The 17,274-nt window shown below is 34.8% G+C and overlaps 1 protein-coding gene across 2 annotated transcripts in view; it reads left to right on the top strand.

Moving 5' to 3' along the window:
* The first annotated feature begins 2,644 nt into the window (after window positions 1–2,644).
* Window positions 2,645–17,274, top strand: part of LOC149781587 (O-acyltransferase like protein-like) — a 52,454-nt gene continuing 37,824 nt past the window's right edge. Inside the window, exons 1-2 of one of the 2 annotated variants that reach the window (XM_089935637.1) lie at window positions 2,645–3,531; window positions 9,911–10,134. In XM_089935637.1, coding sequence (XP_089791763.1) covers window positions 2,934–3,531; window positions 9,911–10,134 — 822 coding nt within the window. In that variant the 5' untranslated portion in view covers window positions 2,645–2,933. The remainder of the gene's footprint in view (window positions 3,532–9,910; window positions 10,135–17,274) is intronic. The other variant, XM_089935638.1, reaches the window with a different exon arrangement.

Raw genomic sequence — 17,274 nt, 5'->3', positions numbered from 1 at the left:
CCAATTACACTCAGGAAATTCCAAAAACATAGACCCAAATAAACATATTTACTTCTTCTATTAATAATGATTCTGATATTAACCACATACACGGAAAGAATAATTTAGCTATGTATTAGTTGTTTACACAAAATCAAATAAAAAAAGTCAAGCAGGTCAAGCAGAAATGAATTCAATTTTGGACAAGGTCAAGTCCAGCATACAATGTTACATTACAAAAGCATGTAACAATTTTTTAAAAAACTAACAAACATTTAAATTAATAAACATAACAAGAGTAAAAATACTAAAATGTATAGCAAAAAGCAAAGACGCCGTGTATAAATTGCACATACTGTGTGCGGTACATGTGGGCACAATAGAAACGGGGTTTTTTTTTCTTTCATCGCGCACTCGTTTGTGACTTAATGGTCTTGAGCGTTAGGGCACTATGTGAAGTTCTGAATCCAGTAGTCGTACGTTCGAGCCCACGATGAAATAATGCGTTTAGAGAAGTCTTTCTGAGTCTTCATCATCGTCATCATTATCATCATTAACAATAACTAAATGCCTTTGATTTATTTATTACAGCTGAAATAATTTTCACAGTATTTCGCCTTCGCGTAAATGTAACGGGAGTGATTACTCACAACACGTTTATTTTTCGCATAGACAAGCATTTATTTCATTTTATTTATTTTTGTTTATAAATACAAGAATCATAGTACTACAAACATAAATAGTGCCAGAAAATAGTAGCTAAATTCATCAAGGAAACTTTCAAATCGCTTGTTTGCTCTATCATTTAGAACCAAATATAAATATTTCAGTTATGGAGTAGTGGTTTTGTACTCCTAAATAAATTGTGTAACATTATATTTTCAAATTTTACCAAGAAATAAGTCTCAAAATGGTTGCAGATAAAAAATGTTAAACAAAGGGACTTTTGTTTTTCAGTTTTATTTTAGTCACCCCATCGTAAAGACTCGCTTCAACGTAATAATAAAATTAATATTACCTTTCTTTGACCATTTTGGGGTCCAATATGTATTTTTTATACGAAAAATGGGGGTGAAATAATTAGTTTTGGAGGGAAGACGCTTAGGTTGGTCAGCGGAAAATGTTTTTATTTCCGTCCTACCATGACCCCCATTATGGTATCCAGTAACTGAAGGATGCAATAACCGGGCAGAAACCAAAACATTGATGTAAAAACAATAGCACCCATTTACTATGAAATTAATTTTAATAATCCAGCGCAGTCTATGCTGAGGATAAATTGACTTATGACGGGTTTCATTTGCATATGTATACAAGGTTTTAGGTGTTGTTCGGTCCTTCTTTAACCAGAAAAACTTAAGGTATTTATGGTGGGTCATTTTAAAGTGATTAATTATCTTATTTGTATTTCAGCATGTATTAACTGTCATTTTTTATTTTCGTTGGATACATTTACAGCCGCATGTACGTCTAATATTTGTAGAATGTGTTTGATAACACATATCAATCGAATGGTGTTCAACGCAAAGGTCTAAAAGGGTTAATTATGATATCTGTGCTTTCTAAGCATACATACATACATACAACATACATACATACATACATACATACATACATACAAAGTTAACAATGATATCCATACATGGATAAAAAGATATAAAATATAGGATTTATTGTGATATCCATAAACTAATCGGAAATTTGTCCACCCATCCTCCTCCTTGCCTGTCCACAAGGTTTTGCATATTCCTATTGACAACTGACGGCTTAGTGACAATACACATGAAAACGTAATTCATCAAATGGGCATTCTGAACAAGGAAGGGAAACCAATTAAACCAATGTTGACTATGGATTCTTTCTGTTTTACATCCAAGCAATGAAACATTTGGTTACTTAAAGTAACATAAAGTGCGTAGTAGTATAGTTGGATGCACGAGTTTTCATTGGCACAGGCATACGAGTGCCGAACAAGCAGGGTCACAATTTTAGACGTTCAAGTTGTACAAATGAGCGGACATCAGTGTGTTCTCACTGTTATCCGCATTAAACCTGGATATAGCTACATGTATGTGCAGTAGATATGGTCTCTACAGACCTGCCCTCCGGTACCGTTAGCTATGTGCAGTAAGATAGGATTTATGCAGACCTGCCATCCGGTACCGTTAGCTATGTGCAGCAAGACAGACCTGCCATCCGGTACCGTTAGCTCTGTGCAATAATACATGCTTTCAACAGACCTGCTATCCTGTACAGTTTACTATGTATAGTAAGATAAGATTTCTACTGACTTGCCCTCCGGAACGGTTAAGCTATGTGCAGCGATACGATTTTCTACATACCTGTCTTCCAGTACTGTTAGCTATGTGCAGTGAGACAGGTTATCTGCAGACCTACCATCCTGTTTCTGAATAAAATTATGTTTCCAATTTCTGCAAAGATGCTTGTGTAAACGTTTGTGTCAGGAACTGATAATGTAGGCTACAAGCATGTTCCTTTTTTAGTTTTGTTTCATGTTGTTTTGGGGTTTTACTAGTGTTTGAATTTTTTTAAAATGGAGATAGAGGAACACAAACATTGAGCGGAGTTTTTGGGGGTGATGGTGGAGTGTTGCACCTTTGTTTTCTTGTCCCCCAATAATATGCGTGTCATAACAGGCACGCCGTAATCCTCGCTACTGGTTATGTTTGCATACAGGGATAGTGATACTCTTATCAGTATTTTGAGGTAAGTTGGATTTTGCGCTTCCACAATCCCTTAGATTGAACAAGATAGCAAACGTATTTCGTCCCGCACAGACAGAGACTAGCACACTGCACCTGACGCATGAGATAAATGGATTTCTCATGAGGGCAAAGTATCCGTTATTTAGTTACTTCGTCTTACAGTCATACAAATAATACAGTGTACGATTAAGTTCAGAATAGCTGAGGTTGCTTTAAGGCCGAACAATAATGGCCATCACTGGGAGCACCAAGTCGGCTGCACTAGCGCTGTTTCTTACTATTGCTTGCTGTCCATCATGCAGCGGACAATTTGGCGCATTAAGTCCAGATATGATTAAATCAGTACTTAACGCTTTAAACATAACGCAGAAAGCATCGTTTATCGCAGATTTTCTCATTCACAAAGAGGCCTTATTCCATCAGCTGGAGGAGATTTTAGTGGCTGGGCTTCCACTCCTTTCCTTAGAAGCTAATTATCAAAAGGGTCTGTTCATGCACGCAGTAGTGCCATGGGCCCTCAGTCATGTACCGGAACTTTTACAGAGCACTGAATTTGTAGGAATTATGCAACTTTTTGTAGAAGAAGTAAATAAAGTAAATTACGAGACACTGGATAAAAATTCAACTGACAGGTTTGTGAGCGGTTTATTTTCGTCCATGGATTGGTTAAGCTTCCTCAAGAAAGGTTTGTCTTTAACGAGATCACAGTACAGCGTCCGAGGTTTGTTACCTTACAGTGAAAACTTCGCCCTCAACTACCAGTGCTACAACGACACCATGGATTTTGTGGAGAGACTTTTGTATGGTTCAGACTGGGCAGTAAACAGTACGTATGTCTTTTCATAAATATCTATGCTGCTGTCTGTTAAACCATTCGTATATCTCACTGTGTACTAACTTACATAACAGCCTTTCTACCCACCTATCCATCGACGTATCGATTGTTCTGTCTGTCTATAGATCAAATATCTATCTATCCACCTATCTCTCTCTCTCTCTCTCTCTCTGTATATATATATATATATATATATATATATATATATATATATATATATATATATATATCTTCTGCTGCTGTTGTTGTTGAGTTTAATTATAGTGGCGTGCGCACAACTGTGCATGTGCCACTTTTTTTCTGACTGCCTGCTAGTTGTTCCTGGGGAAGGGAATAGTGCACCTCCCCCAACTAACCCTAACCCTATCTTCTGCTTGTTTGTTTGCATAAATATTATTAAAGACATTTGCTACTACCAACATACAGTGGGATATCCGAAAAATGAAAAGTATGTAAGCGTTAGGGTGGAGGTACGTTTTTCGAACAAATGGCTGCAAAGACAAATGAAACATTTATATAAACATTTTAGTCTACCGGTAGTAAAATCATTTGAAAGTGATCGGCATTGAGCATACCATATGCTGGTCAAAGGTGGATATAAGATAAAGAGAAAAATTCTGGAATAATTGTTGAAGAGTTGAAATTACTTTTGAAATTCCACTACTATCGTAGCCGCTGTCGTAGTCATAAGCATTTTCATTTTTTTAAATTTCTATTTCCGATCGTTACATTTTTTGAGATTCATATATATATATATATATATATATATATATATATATATATATATATATATATATATATATATATATATATATATATATATATATATATATCTGTGTGTGTGTGTGTCATGTTGAAGAGGATATAAAATTAAAGAAATTAAAAACAACATCTCCCTTTTTAGCCAATCACTGAGGACTGACTCTTATTCTAAAAACAAGCCTTTGCTACGTTCCACATACCACTCTCACCCCAACACCCCTTTTTCTCCATTGTGTAGTTGGAGTGTTTGTGTCGTACATGCTATTACATATTTACTCGTACGATGGTTTTACCTTCGTATTTTTTCATATATCTACCCAATAAGTATGTACGGCATCAGTTGATAGCATGCATTTTACGTCTCTCCAGTTACCCTTTCTTTGTTAAGTACATACTCGTACACAGAAAGGAGGATAATCTTAAAGAAACCTTCTGACCCCAGAAAATGAAGATGTATTCCATTAGTATCCGGTATTCGTGGATTTATTTATTTATTTATGTTTTTTAAACCGCAAATCAACACAATTATATGTCAAGAAGTATTTTACACTCTGTTCTAATGTACATAAAGTAGATTACACTCTGGTTTAATTTCCATGAAGTAGTTTACACTCTGTTCTAATTTATGCAAAGTAGCGTACACTATGGTTTAATTTCCATGAAGTAGTTTACACTGTGTCCTAATTTACGCAAAGTTGCTTGCACCCTGGTTTATTTTCCATGAAGTAGTTTACACACTGTTCTAATTTACGCAAAGTAGTTTACACTCGGGTCTAATTTGCACAAAATAGTTTACACTCTGGTCTTATTTACACAAAATTGATAAAACTCTGATCTTATTTATACAAAATAGGTTACACTCTGGTTTTTTCTACACAAAATAGTTTACACTCTGGTCTTTTTTACATAAAACAATTTACATGCTAGTCTTATTTATACAAAATAGTTTACTCTCTGGTCTAATTTACACAAAATAGTTTACACTCTGGTCTAATATACACAAAACAGTTTACACTCTGGTCTTATTTATACAAAATAGTTTACACTCTGGCCTAATATACACAAAATAGTTTACACTCTGGTCTGATGTACACAAAATAGTTTACACTCTGGTCTAATATACACAAAACAGTTTACACTCTGGTCTTATTTATACAAAATAGTTTACACTCTGGTCTTATTTATACAAAATAGTTTACACTCTGGTCTAATTTACAGAAAATAGTTTACACTCTGGTCTAATATACACAAAACAGTTTACACTCTGGTCTTATTTATACAAAATAGTTTACACTCTGGTCTTATTTATACAAAATAGTTTACACTCTGGTCTAATTTACACAAAATAGTTTACACTCTAGTCTGATTTACACAAAGCGCTGAAAGGTAGAGAGTTTGACAGGGTAGGGGCTGTCAGGTTTCTAATAGGCCAGTAGGCCTGATGTACTTACGAACTATAAGTCAGAAAAAAGGAAATGAAGATGATATCAAACTTTATGACTCAAATCATAGGACTACGATAAAGATCGAAGCATCCAATTGTTGTATAATAACCTTATTGTCATGCACCAGTTTACGTACGTATCCAAATATAATATATACATTATAGAGTATTGAAAAAGTGCTAGAATGTATGTTTAAGGAATTATTATATTCGGTATCAACCAGGAATAAATAAATAGTATGCAGAGTTAGCTATAACTCACTATTTAACATGTTATGGTTAACTATTCAGCCTTCTTGTTATGTGAGGTAAATGCTATTTATTAGGATCTTTATTGCTGACATTTATTTAATCCCAAAACAAGAACCGATTTATCACCTATTTGTTTAATGTCATTAGATATGATGCGATTATCGTCATGATCATCTCCATCATCGATATTAATAGTATCGATGTTTTCAGCACATGTTCTACCTTCTTGTGTGACTATAATTTTAAAACACTGAAAATCATCTTTGTATATGAAAAAGTTCTTATTTATATAATACCCAGCACAAAATTCCGCGTAATCACATTGCAAAGTTTCTAACATATATGTATCAAAATTTGCACATTTGCAAATATTCACACCGTGCAAAAATGTTGTGCGTGTTAATGGAGTATACTACAACCTAGAGCAGCAGTTTCAACCTTTACCGGCGGCGACCCGGATTAGGTTTGCAGTCTTAGCCTTGCCAAAAAGTAAAACAAAATTGGGTAGATGATTAAGACTGATCTCGGCGACCCACTGAAAACAGCATCGCGTACCAGTCTGTGGTCACCATGGGGTTAAGGGCTTCTCTTTCTCTCTCTCTCTCTCTCTCTCTCGCAAAGTGTTTGACCAAATTATCACATCAACCTGATAGCAAGTACCTGACACGAAAGCTAATGTAAACACTGATCCATTATCGATTGTACCGCCCTAGACCTATTTGGGTTTAAATATTACATTACACAGGTAACGATCTGTAAAATTAGTCGTTAATCCAAGTCTGACAAAGTGTGACCTAATTTTAAGTTGGAGCCAATTTGACAACAGTGTAAATACTGCTCATAGATAATTACTTTCTTATTTTATCAACAACGTGACAGGGTAGCTTTGATCGCTGATAAACTATTAAAGTATGTGATATCAATAAATGTTTGTAGTTTGTGATTACTCACTCTTTTATTATTGCAACAGGTACAATACTGATCTTATTTCTTCCAACAGAATCAATTTCCTCACTGGCAACTTCATCATAACTCAGAAAAAAATTGCAAACATGAAATCTTGGCAACTAGATTTAATGTATTACAGCTGCTGAGGCACAATTAACTTTTCAAGAAAAGCGAATTCAACGAAAATGAAATGTTTGAAAGTTGGAGCAATTATATCAATATCCTGAACCTGTCCTTAATAACTATATACCTCATTGTAATTACCTTTATTTATTCATGCAAGGCTCTAGTGGTAACAATGTTTGAAAGCTGGATCAATTATATAAATATCCTGAACCTGTCCTTAGTAACTATACAACTTATTGTAATTACCTTTATTTATTCATTCAAGGCTCTAATGGAATCAATAATGTTTGCATGGCCATTTTTATAAGCCATCTCTACAAAGGATGATTTAACCACTCCGGTGACATAGTGGTTAGTGCGTCCAACTCGGATGCGGGAGGTCGTGGGTTAGAACCCCGGCCGAGTCATACCAAACACATAAACATAGTGCTAACAGCTGCCTCACTTGGCGCTCATCATCAAAAAGGTTAGTGTTAGGACTGGTCGTCTTGGTGTCAGGATAATGTGACTGGATGCGACATGATGCTACATGTCTGCGGCCTGATGCCACAGTGCCACGCATCACTTTAAACTGCCACACTGCAGACATTGTAAGGATATGACTGAAATTTTGTTTTTAAAGCTACGTTGAAAATCCAAAACACACAAATACACCAATACAAAGGATGATTGCAAGTGGTTTCATCTATTGAACTATATTGTAAATCGGAGTCCTAACACGTTCTATAACTTTTCTGGCAACTTGATCCAGCAAGTAAAATTATATTATTATAAATATTAAATAGACACTATGTGATCAAGAACTACTAGTGTTTGAAAACAGAAATAAAACAAAATAGCGATACAAAGTCTCGAAACTAATACAGATCTGTCTATATATTTGTCTATCTTTCATGTCATATACCTAAATAAGTTTCTGCGTGTGAATCATTTTTAAGGTGTAAAATTACCTTACCTTATTCATACATACGCACATGCATTCATATTTCATATTATGAAAACTGGGCATTGATAAAGTGCAAAATTATAAGGCATTTTATTATTTTGAAGAAAATATAGAGATAAGTCACACACACACACACACATGTAGATCCAGGAATATCCTTAAATTTGGGGGTGGGTCCGTAAACAAGAAATCAAAGGGTCTGTGGGAACCCTTATGGGACCCTAGGAAGCTCCTTACAGTTTAAGCTTTTTCAGGGCATTCTTATTTGAACTTTTTAACTGTAAAGAAAAAACTTAATATATCAAACGTTATGGCTATTTCACGCTCATTGGATCCCACCACCTCGTAATGTATACATGTCAAATACAGAGTGTTCTAAATTCCACTGAATCTCTCCATTAACGTACTGAATTACCTATTTGTCCCAACCTGATACTAAATTGATGGTGCGAAAGGTGAAGCAAATAAAAGCAATTTATCTTTCATTTCACCGTCCTCGACCTTGATATATTTACAGGATACGTTATAGCGAACAAAGTATACCAGATACATTCGCATTAGTGTAGTTATCAAGTTGTTCATGTTAGATAACGTATAACCTAATTCGAAGCAGTTCTGATCGGACGTCAAAGAAAAATTAGTTTTCTGTTCGAATGACTGACAACTCGACAGAGCAACTTTGATCTTTCAAAACGATATCTGATATCGACTTTTATTTCAATGTATTATTTCATAACTACAGTATTACAAAAATTTTGCAGTTGCAATGGTGTCACGAGAGAACATGGTTGTTGTGTCACAGACTCTTTTGTTATACACATTCAGCACCGGTAACTCTGAATCACAAATGTTTGCGAACGGAACATGTTATCACATGGAGAAAAACGATATTAAAATTATCGGAACATGTTATCACACACAAGTAGGATAAGCGAACTTTCCTAAAGTTATTACGTTAGTCGTCCTTGGCATTGTCGTTAGTTAGCACACATGATTTCTTAATACAAGTGACCATAAAGTCATATTCCAGAGTACTCGATAACTAAACAATTGTTGTTTTTTCTGACTGAATTGGGTCATCAAAAATATCAGCTCTTTTCAAAGTTCAGAATTTGAGCGAATACCACTAGTGCATAAAATTGCAAATACTTAGTCAATATGTGGCGAAAATATTAGATTCTATGTGGCAGAGACAAATTAATTACAAAGACCTACCTACGTATTCATTTTTTATCTATCTATCTATCTATCTATCTATCTGTGTCTGTCTGTCTGTGTCTGTCTACTATCTATCTATCTATATGTTATCTGTCTGTCTATTTTGTCTGTGCCAAATTCATAAAATTGTGTACCAAATGTTTATTCTTTTTTTTAGCAAGGGTGGTGCAAAATTCATATCTTATAGACAAGCACAAATGACATGGAATTCTAAGAAAAAGTTTTGTGTGATCATTAAAATTTGCTTCGTTTGGATTTCCTTTTCAGTATATTATTGCGTGCATTACTGTTTGCTTTCCCACTTGCTAAATGTGGTACAGTGCGTTTCTTTAAATATTCTGCAGGTAAGGAGGAATTCAAATGTTGATAAATCAGATTTTTTTGGTGAAAGCGTACAACCGGTACGTTAATTTGTTAACATCCATGGGGCCATAGACTATAGATTGTAAGCTTTATGTATAATAATAATAATAAACCAAAGGGTAGTGACTACCATGGATTTATCTTAAATCTAGTACAAAGCAGCATGTTGATATGTACTTCTTGTAAGTTTAATCCTCCACATCGCACCCCTAGCATATACCCACGTGGATATTTTTTTTATTATTATTAATATTATTGTAAATCTTCGTCTTCTTCTTCCTATTATTATTATTATTATTATTATTATTAAGTTTTCGACGCGATTGGAAAGCCCACAACTGGAATTCGACAAGGAGTGATGCATTTCATTGGAACCTACGACCAATGTATGAATGTCAAGGCAAAGCTTAATGTTGGTCTACCTTTGGGTCCTTACAATAACACGATAGACAGACAGTTCGGAACAAAATATTGTAGAGCAACGTTTCCCCTGCCTCAGAGCATTATCAATGATGTTGCTGGAGAAAATGTGAACGTAAGTAGTTTACAACCAAAATATCAATCCCGGACGCAGTCATGGTCAGGCCGGATCAGATTTCTTTATTTCTTGTCATTAGCGCATGTTTATTGAAAATGGTGTATACATGTGAATATTTAGACTATTCTTATCACAGTATGAACTACAGAAAACAGAAACGAATACAAAATAGCACGCATCTATACATCTATAAATATATTGAATTTTGGAGAAACGCTGATTGGAGATATGTGTGCAATGGCTGTGTTAAAAAATTCTTCTTTAGATTTCAAATGCCAAATGAAAATAATTTCCCTAAATTGGAAATAGTTTTGTCCTAAATGAACTTAAAAGTTCTACTCATTTATGCATGCATATATTTTTTTCATCTTCTGTTGTTTGCTATTCTATGTTTTTGTTTATTAGTTGTGCGTGCGCTAGCGCACGCGTGTCTGTGTGTGTGTGTGTGTGTGTGTGATTTACGTTTAAACAATATTTAGCAATTAATGATTTAGATCAGGGGTCGGCAACCTACGGCACGAGTGCCACAAGATGGCCATTCAAGAGATTTTGTGTCGCACACGAAGGGCAGCCAAAAATTTGATCATTAAGTGTTACTCTTTTACTTGTGGCACGCGCTCGTTCATTCTGTAATTAATCTGGAAAAAAAAGTGGCACGCTATGTAAAATAGGTTGCCGACTCCTCCTTTAGACTATTTATAGTTATTGAACAGATGTTCAAACGTCATAATTCAAACGCGATACCGATCCATTACTGTGTAAATACTTGTTACTTGTACGTTAGTTGTACGTCATTTGCCGTCCTAAGCTTCCATGTTTTTGACTGCATTAAGCATTGACTCCGTACCCTTTGGATCTAGCCTTGACTGACACTTGTCCCCAGGTCTGGCCAATATTTGACGGGTAGCTTTATTTTATGAAAACACATAATACCCCACCTATTATGCAACTATTTAAATGTATATTTAGTACAGGGTTCTTCTAGTGTTCCTGGTTTGAAGGTATACTAATTTCAGATTTTTAAAAAAGGTGAATAAAAAGTTTCAGACTTTATCATCCTGCTAACTTTAAATTTATTGAGTGGAAAATAGATTATTGTAACTATTTTTTAAAGTTTGATTTTATACGTGGATTTGGTATGACTGATGCCATGTTCGCTTTGCAGTCATTGATTTCAAAGAAACTTTTTTTGAGATTATTTTTATTGTTGTTTTGTTGATTACAAAAAAGAAAAACCAAAAATATTTTAATAACCATTCACATACTGAGGCTGTGGAGCAGAATTGCCAAAATATTGCAGAAGATGAAAGGTTGACATATACGGGTCAAAACATTGAGTTTGTAAACGGACTTGTAAATGTGCGCCTTTATTTCCACTTACTGCTACATGTAATGAGGCCTCCAAATTATATTCTAATCAGGGACGGAAGACTTTGCTAAATATATAGAACCTGATACAAAGTCGTCTTTATAATGCAGACACAAAATCAAAATGATTTGCTACATATCTCACATATATATTATTTTAGGGATGCGAAATATATGGATTTCGTGCTGATTTTGAGAATTTTGACATTTCGCATTATATACATCTGTTCTTTACATAAAGCGAACTACATATAATGCAGCGAAGAAACTATCTAGTCATTCAACATTAAATTTTTAACCTCTGACACTTTTATAAATAATTATGACACGTACAACTTGAGTAGTATAATAAAGGTGATTTGGATTTCGGAAGATGAGATAGGCCTACGCCTTAACTTGTAACCTTCTGTCACACGGGAGTGCATGCGGTATGGTTAATACTTAGGTAATAAAAACAATTATTATATGCGCATTTTTGTCTCCGTTAACTTTACATTGTCAGAATCATTCAGTATTTTACGATATTGGACACCTTCATCTTGCATTAATGTGCATAAAGGAGCTACTTTCTTTTGTAAACAAACAATGGACGCAGACGCCAGCACTTTTGATTTGTAACAAATGATGTACACTCGCATAGTAGGCGCTTCTAAGTTTGGTTGATTAAATTTGTTTCTGAATGAAGTAAAGCAGAGGTTTCGTGGACTGTCACATACCAGCTGCTTTAGCACATTTCGTGTTAACTTTTTTGATACAGTATTTCTGATTTAGACTAGCAATAGCTGCCAGATAGGCAATACAATTGCTGGGACCTTACAAATAACATACAAGTGATTAGGCATATAATGTCTACTTTAGCTGCTAATAAGAATGGCAAAACAATATACTTACAGTTTTACAGCCTGAATTTCCTCAAAATGTACTTTCCTAGTTCTGCAAACCCGAATTGCATGAGCCATGTTATAGGTTCTCAATCTTGATTACACATTTAGAAATTGTACTGTAATTTCGAATATAAGTGCAATTACATACTCCTTACTCCACTCAAAATAAAATAAGCATTAAATTCCATAGTGTCTTTATGTAATTGCAATTAAAAGACTTAATATTTTTCCCACATTATGATTTCAAACATTCAATGACAGAAACAGAAACACATTTGCAGATATCAGCACGCTTCTCCCTCGCTTCTTCAATCCGATGTATTTCACGTGGAATTGTCACATATAAATCCAGTCCATAATCACGAAAGTTCGTAGAATCGAAAAAGTACCAAAATATATTCTATTCCAGTTCAAATGGAAAAGTTGCAATGCGCATTCATTCACAATATGACTCCAAATTTCAATTTTAATTAGATACGCCATTTACTTTCGAACATTATGTAAAGCGCGCGACTAAGTTCAAATTTATCTGGGCGGAATTATGTGCGCAGTAATAATGTTGTTGTTGTGTAATGATGAATCTGCGCTAGTATATTTAGTTTGGAATAAGGCATACATTCACATACTTTGTTTCTTGAAGTGTATTTTGTTAATATAATTAAGAATTAGGTAGAATAAGAAAATGAGCATATAATAAAAAGGTTACCGCATTTGTATGGGAAAATATGAACTCGTTTTATCGGATGGATATACTTCACTCCCAAGGTCGTGCAGTATTTACATCCGAAAAACTCGTTCATATTTTCCCATACAAATGCAGTAACCTATAATTCTAAAGCTAGTGTTAAAGATTTTGCGTGCGAAATCGGCTAGCATAAAGCTGTTTAGCCGTTACTAGTCTGTAAATCAAATAATTATTTTTGTAAAACAGAAATATAATTGCTGTACCCTTTGGTAGTGTACAGAAAAATTCTGCCACTTTCAGGTCGATATATTATTATTGATTGTGACTATACTACATACAAAGAGAATCATTTCCTGTACGACTAAAATTGTACTTCAGAAGTTGGACTAACTATCGCCACTGTACTGTGAAATTATCAATGATCGCCACTGTCTTGTATAATATATTTTTGATCGCCACCGTACTATATAAACTATAATTGATCGCCACTATACTGTATAAAATATCATTGATCGCCATTGTACTATAAAAAAAAATAGAATTGTTCGTCACTTCATTGTATAAAATATTGTTGATCGCCACTATACTGTATAAAATATTATTGATCGCCACTGTACTGAATAAAATAGTATTGATCGCCACTGTACTGTATAAAATATAATGCTCATGAAGTGTGTAAGTGGTGGATTCGACTGGAGGTTTGCCAAAAGAGATTCACATTCAAAGACACAAAAAATATGGAGTCAGTATTGAAGTTGGATAAAACTTTATATGTCATCGGATATCATTGTGCCAACGGCGTTCATTGGTATACTATTTTGTACTGATGCAGCCTGTAAAAAAAGGGTATGTTTAAAACGCACTCCATGTAGTTTGGAAATTACTATCATTGCCAAAAAGTTACAATGAATGGTTGTACAATCAAATACACTTCCACTAAAGGTATTATTACAAACCGATATATTCGGTGAGGAGTTACATATGTCTAAATTTATGTACACCATCAATGGAGAACTATTAGAGAATACATTTTGCCAATAGATAAAACATTACATAGCATTACGATCAATATAAAGGTGAATGTCTGGTACAATATGAATTCTGTCACATTCGCTCGCGTTATCTGTTGGTCTAGGTGCTAGACCATGTCTTAAATGTGGTATCCCAGTAAGGTCACTCTTAGTCGGCCATGCGGATCTGTTCGCGAATATTGTTGTGCACACAGGCGAATATTCGCCAACTCAACAAATATATAACCTATGATTGTAGAAACGCCCTATGAGATGATTTACAAAAGGTTAGATGAAGCCAGCGCTGTCTAGGAAATAGATATATAAGTGGGTAAAATAATAGCCAGGACTAAATTAACTGCAGCTTCTGATCCTGGTAAAGAAAATATTTGGAACTCTTATTGGCGGAACATGCAATTAGACGATGATTTTCCATTAAATATCAGTTTGCCTATCGTCAGTCATTTGAGGCAGCTCGGACAAGAGCGTGGGATACAACCACCAGCAGAATATGAAAAGCTTGCATACTTGATATATTAGTAATTGCAAATGAACCACGGCCAGTTGTGCTACAACTTTCCACTGCATAAGCACACCCGGTTACTACGGCAACATTAACAATACAACACTGAAAAAATCGAACCACGTCAGACTGTAATAGATTCATGCAGGGTTAAATATTAAAATTGCCAGGTAATTCAAGAGCTGAGTCGCCGCTATACAGAATCAACCAAACCTGTTTCAAACCTGAGAACTAAGAGTAGTTACACAGTACATGTACGTAATTTGCAATTATATCTGCGACTGGGTATGCGTATACAACAATCCGTCAGGTGCTTATCTTTCGTAGGAGAAGGCGCCCTACATTAAGATCTGAACAGAAAGGTCACAATCGAGTTTTAAAACGATTTCTTCCAAACCAGTGAACAATCCAGTATTATGCAAAACGATGGAGAATATGGGAAAGCTATGAAAAACTTGCCTGAAATGAATCAAATTGAGGATATTAGAGAAATGTGTTTGTCGATTGTGTTTTAGAACGACTAAGTCGATACAAAAATCCATATTTTTTGTCAGCCAAACTTTCATCAATACGTATATTCATGGGGCATATAGAGTGAAATATTATACATCGAAGGAGACGAAAGAAAAAAAAAAGGCAAGTGACTGACATGTTTTCATTAGTGTCGGGGATTGTTTTGATAAGCTTAAATCGTACATCTTAAACGTACGCGAGTCATTAATTATATTTATTTATCGTGACCGGATTTAGTGGTGGTTGGGGTGCAATGACAATAGTAATAAACGATGACCACTGTGGTATACCATTTGCAAAACGCGTACAGTCAAAAATAATAATGTTCAAAGGTCCTCCATATATACAATGCCTTAATCATTGTTCGCTGGAGATCAAAGTTGGTTCAAAGAATTCAACATCTTAATGGACGGGTACTTAATAATCTTAGGCGCTAGTTTTGAAGATTAAATGACGTGTAAAGTAATAGAAGAGGAACGACTGTGAGATGGAATCACTTAGAGAACTGGACTACTCATGAACTACAAACGCGCTTGTCTTTTAGTTGATGCTACTTGCGGAATCACCGCCACGACTACTGTCGGTCTTAGTATTGCTGAAAATGTGACTACAGCAATTATCATTCGTACACCAGTCGGAATTGTTGTTGCAGACATACAGATGCTAACCGGTTTCGCTGGTGGTGCTGGTAAAACGATAACGTTACGGCTGCATATTTAGAACAGTCAACTTTAACCGGTGGCTATCGAGGATAAAATAATTAGCGGGGCAGAATTCGAGACTGTGACGGCAAAAAATGGGAAACCGCAGACGACTTCGTGCACATATACGGAACCTAGGCGTTAGCTTTCCAAAAAGGTACTTTTTTACAGGCAGTGAAAATTGAGTAAATAGTCGCCAGTGTACATAGATCGATAATAATGTCTTAGTCTGAATGTGGCAGATTTTGACTTAATGTAGCTATTATATTTCAAAAATATTACTAATTGTATTTTTTAAAAATTAATAACAGCTTTTAGTTTTACGTTAGTTGATTTCGCTACACCAAATCTTTCACGCTAGCGTTATAATTATTTTTATATTCTATAAGTTTTGCATACTTGATTTTTGCTATGGATGTAAGCAGTAAAAAACGATCTTACTAAAATTTGAGTTCAAGGTCTAACCCTATTTACGAGTCAGTAGAACTTTCCGCTGAGATGGTTGGTTTTCCAAAACATTCTACTGCGTCGTAGGTCAAGAGGAAATCTGTAAATGCAGCGTTGATACACAAATAATTATATTCGATCTTAAGCTCAGTCTGTGGAATCCAGTTGGTTTCAGGGTCTGTAGATGTGTTCAGATATGATTCTAGAGGAATTATTTATTTAAATAATTCATTGGAATGACTAGGTGTTCATTAACTGGATTAACATATTATTTTGGGGATTTTTGTCAATTCATTCAAATGCATTCTTAATTGCATTAATTATACATCACGACTTTCAAGATTATTGGTACATCAGGACATTAAATACTATTAGTACATCAGGACGTTCAAAGCTATTGGAATTCATTCAGAACAACCAATACTTTTCGACTTGTGATTGGACATTAGGATTATTTGAGATTTAATTTACAATTCTGTAATTAACTTCCTTTCTGTTGCATATTGTAAGACCTAGAGTCGTTACAGTATATATGTGTGTATTATATGATAAAATAATGCCGTCACAGTTAAGTTCTTACAGTCAATTTTGGGTAATATTATAAACTTGTTGATCATAAATGTGACTCTCTCTCTCTCTCTCTCTCTCTCTCTCTCTCTCATTTACACCTAGCCATCTACACATACGTACATATCTACAGACAGTAAGGCAGCGAGATATGCGTACAATAATGGTGACTGAAATGGCATCAATCGAAAACTCTAATACATGTATCGAACGTGGGGTGGACGTATAGCTCTTTGCCGATTGGGTGAAGGTTTTGTCAGTCTTTACTTTCACAAATGAACACGTGTAAGAAGCATCCGTCAGAGATATAAAAAATAACTAGTAGTTGAAAGATCTTACAAATTCCAATTTATGTATGTATGTATGTATGTATGTATGTATGTATGTATGTATGTATGTATGTGTATTTATCTATATATGTGTGTTCGTATACATGAAT

The sequence above is a fragment of the Sinohyriopsis cumingii genome, chromosome 15 (genome assembly GCF_028554795.1).
Source record: "Sinohyriopsis cumingii isolate HCF-2022 chromosome 15, ASM2855479v2, whole genome shotgun sequence".
Classification (NCBI taxonomy): domain Eukaryota; kingdom Metazoa; phylum Mollusca; class Bivalvia; order Unionida; family Unionidae; genus Sinohyriopsis; species Sinohyriopsis cumingii.
This window is presented reverse-complemented; position numbering and strand designations above follow the sequence as displayed.